We start from the raw sequence: 4,378 nt of genomic DNA on the forward strand, positions 1-4,378 counted from the left end.
ACATGCTGTCCGTCCATACCTGGACAGGTGCCCGTGCAGGCCGGGTCTATGCCTAGCCCAGGCACCCCCGCGGCCCAGTCGCGGTCGTTGCCCGGTCTCCGTTTCACGGGCCTTGGCCTGCCTCGAAAAACCCCGGCTTTTCCTGGGGAATAGTTATGGCCTTGAGTCGAGAACTTTTTAACTTGTAAAATTTTTTAAAGGGAGGGACGAATCGAAGCGATAAGGACTGAATCTCAGTGGATCGTGGCAGCAAGGCCACTCTGCCACTTACAATACTCCATCGCATATTTAAGTCGTCTGCAAAAGATTCTACCCGCCATGCGTTCGTAAAAGTTGAAATCATTTATTTTTGAAAATAATTTTTTTTATTTATTTTGAGAAAAAAAATCCATTCTAAGGATTGTGATGATGTTCTATCATTCTTATTTTGAAATAGATGTCCTATTTTGTAATAGTGTAATGATACTCCATCTTTTGAAACCTTGTATTCAATATGAAATCAAACTCATTAACACAGAAAATTGTAATTTAATACAATTCAAGAGCAATGCAAGTATCTATCCATTATCAAAGGAAAACTTGTAACACTTCTCCACATAAGCCTAAATCATTTTACATAAACTAGCAGAAGTAGCAAAGCTATTAACATATCTTTTAACAATGGTGAACATACAACATTAACCCCAAAGAAAAGGCATATCATTCTATTACTACTGAAATGCCTTCAGAGGATCATTAGGATTGATATCAGCTATTAGAGGGAGTTCAGCTGTCATTGATTCAACACTCACGCCTTCATCTCTCAGCTTCGCCACCACTTCGTCGAAAACAACTTGATTCCCTTTTTTAGTGAGATGCAAACCGTCGCTGCATGTCAGTTATGAAAATCATGTATCCATTCCAAACTCCGGTTATTTCTCACAGGCAAAAAAATCTTAGTGTTTGCAGCATAAGCATATTAAAGTAGTTATGATCCAAAATGTGATATTTACATGAAACTTTCTCTGTTCTTCACCTTCCTATATATGGAGCTTATTAAATTTTCAGTAGTCTTCAATTTACATCTTTGACCAAAGCATACCTTTCAAATAATTATATTCTGCACAAGTTTAAAGGTTCTATACATTGCTATAATGACTGATGACTACTCAGTCAATAGCATCATCACATTCATTAGCATGCTTAAAAAGGAATAAATGATAGCTATTTCGCTATTTTAATATTGCACATTAGTGACAAGGACCAATTCTGCTAAAAAATAGTTGAGAGATAATTTGGTTTTGATGTATGGACAATTTATAAGCATCCTCACCTTATAGCCCTATACCATTTTCCTATAGAGAGTTTGACATTATGTAATACAACACCCTACAAAAAACCACTCTTTGGGCTTGAAGCACAGGGTAATGTGCATCGAGAATGAGAGCGGCATGGATCAAATTCCTCATAGGCAAAGGCTATACCTTAGATATTCTTTCTTCCAGTCGGGGCACTGCTGCATTTTGGTCCAGAGATCAATCACAGGGACTCCACATTCTGCAGCCACAGCAGTGCATGCTTTAGCATACTCGCCAGCAGCTTCGTTTGTCCTCTCAGGAAGACCCTGTGGGTTGTCTGTATATGGATATCTGCAAAAGATATTTTGCGAATCATCAACTTTAAATCTCTGTCAATATCTCCAAAATTCTATAGGTGGATAGAAGGAAAGAGGGGAAAAAAAACCATACTGAAGACGTGCAACTTCGTCAATTGGAGGAGGCGTTATGAGTAGAACAATTGCTTTTGGCCATAGCTTCTGAAATTTGAAGAAAGATTTCACGACATCTAGATAGTAAGCAATGGTGAGAAGGAAAGCAAAATCAAATTCAGGGAAAACACAAGATGAAATGGAATCTCCTCCATCATAAGGCTCATGTTACATGTAGTCCTTTCATGTTTTCCTATATTGAAAGCAGTTCCAAAGTTAAAATTGATGTGCTCAGATGGTGATTGAGCTTGTAATTTATTATTGGTTTCACGCCAAGAGCAAATAATGACTTACAAAAAGGTTTTCTTAAAATCAGAACCCAACACTGAAAACATAATAGATATATTGGTTATGCTAAATGTTACATCCTAGATAGTCCAAAAAACAAGAAGGTTAATATGGATGCATCAAATGTTATTCATAAGTATGAACTAGCACAAACTAAAATAGGGGCTGGGAAAAATAAACATTTCATCTTATTTAGAAAATTTATATGTCACAATCAACTTTTTGAGCCTTAGCCTTTTAAAGGGTGTTGGAAGAAAAACGCTACTAGCACCTACTTTTGTCTAATTCATTGCTTGTTAGATTATTTTTACTGATAAATTCATGTCCCATGATATCATAAATATAGTCCATTATCCATATTCCCGAACATAATTATATCTTCACACTAAAATGAAAGTAGCCCAACATAAGCGTCAGCATTCATTAGCACAAGTCTTAATCCTTAAGGAGCCACTAAAGTGACTTTTGGTCTCTTCCAAAATCTTATCTTGCTTCACTCCCAGCAAGGCAACAAGCAAGTATTGAAATCTATGGTCCCTTTTCTCCATGTCCCTTATTTTCCATTGGCAAAAAATTCCTTTTTCTCAGTTGCCATTTTTCAAAGATAAAAAAGAAAAGAAAATTGCCACTGTGGAATTAAGAGAACTGACAAGGGATCATACGGAAAGTGACAAATGATTTTAGTCCAACGTGGAAACAGCTAGGAAACCACATCCACATAATGTAGACAAGTTAACTCGAATAAAGGTCTTAGCACAAGGTTCATCAAGCAACATATATGCATGGGCACTGTGAAAACAACAATCCCTGAAAGCCTCCTACACTCTAGACCAAAAATGATTATCAAAAACTCCTTAAAAGTAAGAACCTTTACAAACTCCACTACCATAGAAAGCAATGCCTATCTATTTAGATTTTATTAAATTAAATTGTCAATCCCGCTCATAACTCACTTAACCCCTTTTTCAAACTTTGAATTTAACAAGGTGTATAAGTGCACCAAATTAATGTGTAAATAGAATTTTTGTGTATTTTTGCAAGTCTGTCATGGACAAGTGGGAAATAGAAACAGCGACAGCCACTGCATGTGTTTGTTGTTTGACCCTACAAGCCACAGTCATCAACAATTTTTAAAAGGGTCCCCCACAACCCATCTTTGACTAACCAGACTAAGAAACAGCCATCATTAACACTCAAACCCCACAAATGACAAATGATTAATCCTTTTTGCTGTATATGCATTGGAGTAGTGTTGGCTCCAAAGCATGCATCAAAATCAGTGGGTCAAAACTCAAAACTACTAAAAGCCTTTTCTGTCACTCAAAACACAGTGTCCTCTTTTTCTATTTTCTATTTTTTCCCCTTTTTTTCTTTTGGGTTTCAACACCGCCTAACTTTTGCTTAATCATTTGGAAGTTTGTTGCAAAAAACAAAGTCACAAACACACACAAGGCATGCCTACCTTGAAGAAGGAGACAATGGAGTGAAGGTTGTGCTTGTATTCATTGAGAGGCACGTGCTGAAAACCAGAACACCTATCTGGAAGGGTAGCATCGTTAGCACCAAAGAAAACAGTGACAGCAGCAACCGGTGCACCACCATCTCCTTGTGGTGGTGGGGCTTCAGGGAAAACCTTCTCCAACACCTTCAACGCCCACCTAGTGTTGTAGCCGCTATACCCTCTCAGCACCACATCTACCTGAAGAATACAAAACAAAACATCACCATCGTCGACAACCCCATTCTCAAAAGCTTCAAACTTTACATGTGAAAAGACCTACAAAAAGCTAAGCTTTTATATGTATATATCATGAATGGTCAACCCCATTAATAGGAAGATTCAAACTTTGATAAGCTAAGAAGAAGAAGATGAAGATGAAAGATGAATACCATGCGGCAGAAATGGTTGGCAAGAGTGGCACCCCATCCACCTTCAGTGAATGACTCCTCGGTGATTGAATCACCCAACAGATAAATCCTTGGCCTCATGTCACAAGCACGATGATCAAGTGTTTAATTACTAATAAACGAATCTGAATCTAGATTCGATACAAATCCACAAGTCTCTCTCTCACTCAGTGACTTGTTGCTGCCTAAATAATTGAGCTGGCCTTATTATTTTATTATTATTTGGTTTATTTTTGTTTTATAATTGGGTGTAGCGGAAAAGTGAAGTGCAAATGAAATGGAAGGGTGGGATCTAAAAGGGGCCAGTGAGAGAAGAAAAAGGCACACACGCATGGAGCGACACTGATTTCATGGGGACAAAATCACTTTTCGCTACTACACTACTACTAGTAGCGTGCCAACCAAAGTGCCATTTTTTTTTTTTGGTGACTATTT

The 4,378-nt window shown here is 37.7% G+C and overlaps 1 protein-coding gene across 2 annotated transcripts; it reads right to left on the reverse strand.

Annotated features, from left to right (window-relative positions):
* Positions 1-508: 508 nt before the first annotated feature.
* LOC107480736 (GDSL esterase/lipase At5g45920) lies at positions 509-4,198 on the reverse strand. 2 transcript variants are annotated; one of them, XM_052258700.1, is made up of 5 exons: positions 3,926-4,198; positions 3,498-3,812; positions 1,728-1,795; positions 1,464-1,628; positions 509-867 (listed from the first exon to the last, which is right to left on the reverse strand). In XM_052258700.1, exons 1-5 carry the CDS (start codon positions 4,022-4,024, stop codon positions 711-713), a joined length of 804 nt encoding a protein of 267 aa, XP_052114660.1. In that variant the 5' UTR covers positions 4,025-4,198; the 3' UTR covers positions 509-710. The 2 variants fall into 2 exon arrangements, with proteins under 2 accessions (XP_052114660.1, XP_015956383.1); XM_016100897.3 differs by having other exon boundaries at positions 3,498-3,734; positions 3,926-4,185.
* Positions 4,199-4,378: the final 180 nt, after the last annotated feature.

This window comes from Arachis duranensis, chromosome 3 (genome assembly GCF_000817695.3).
Source record: "Arachis duranensis cultivar V14167 chromosome 3, aradu.V14167.gnm2.J7QH, whole genome shotgun sequence".
Lineage (NCBI taxonomy): Eukaryota > Viridiplantae > Streptophyta > Magnoliopsida > Fabales > Fabaceae > Arachis > Arachis duranensis.

Excerpts from the sequence above, each read along its gene's own strand:
- LOC107480736 (XM_052258700.1), bottom strand. The coding sequence starts at position 4,024 with ATGAGGCCAAGGATTTATCTGTTGGGTGATTCAATCACCGAGGAGTCA. Across the intron at positions 3,813-3,925 it reads CCAACCATTTCTGCCGCATG|GTCTTTTCACATGTAAAGTT; the intron begins GTATTCATCTTT and ends AGCTTTTTGTAG. Across the intron at positions 868-1,463 it reads TGGAAGAAAGAATATCTAAG|CGACGGTTTGCATCTCACTA; the intron begins GTATAGCCTTTG and ends ACTGACATGCAG.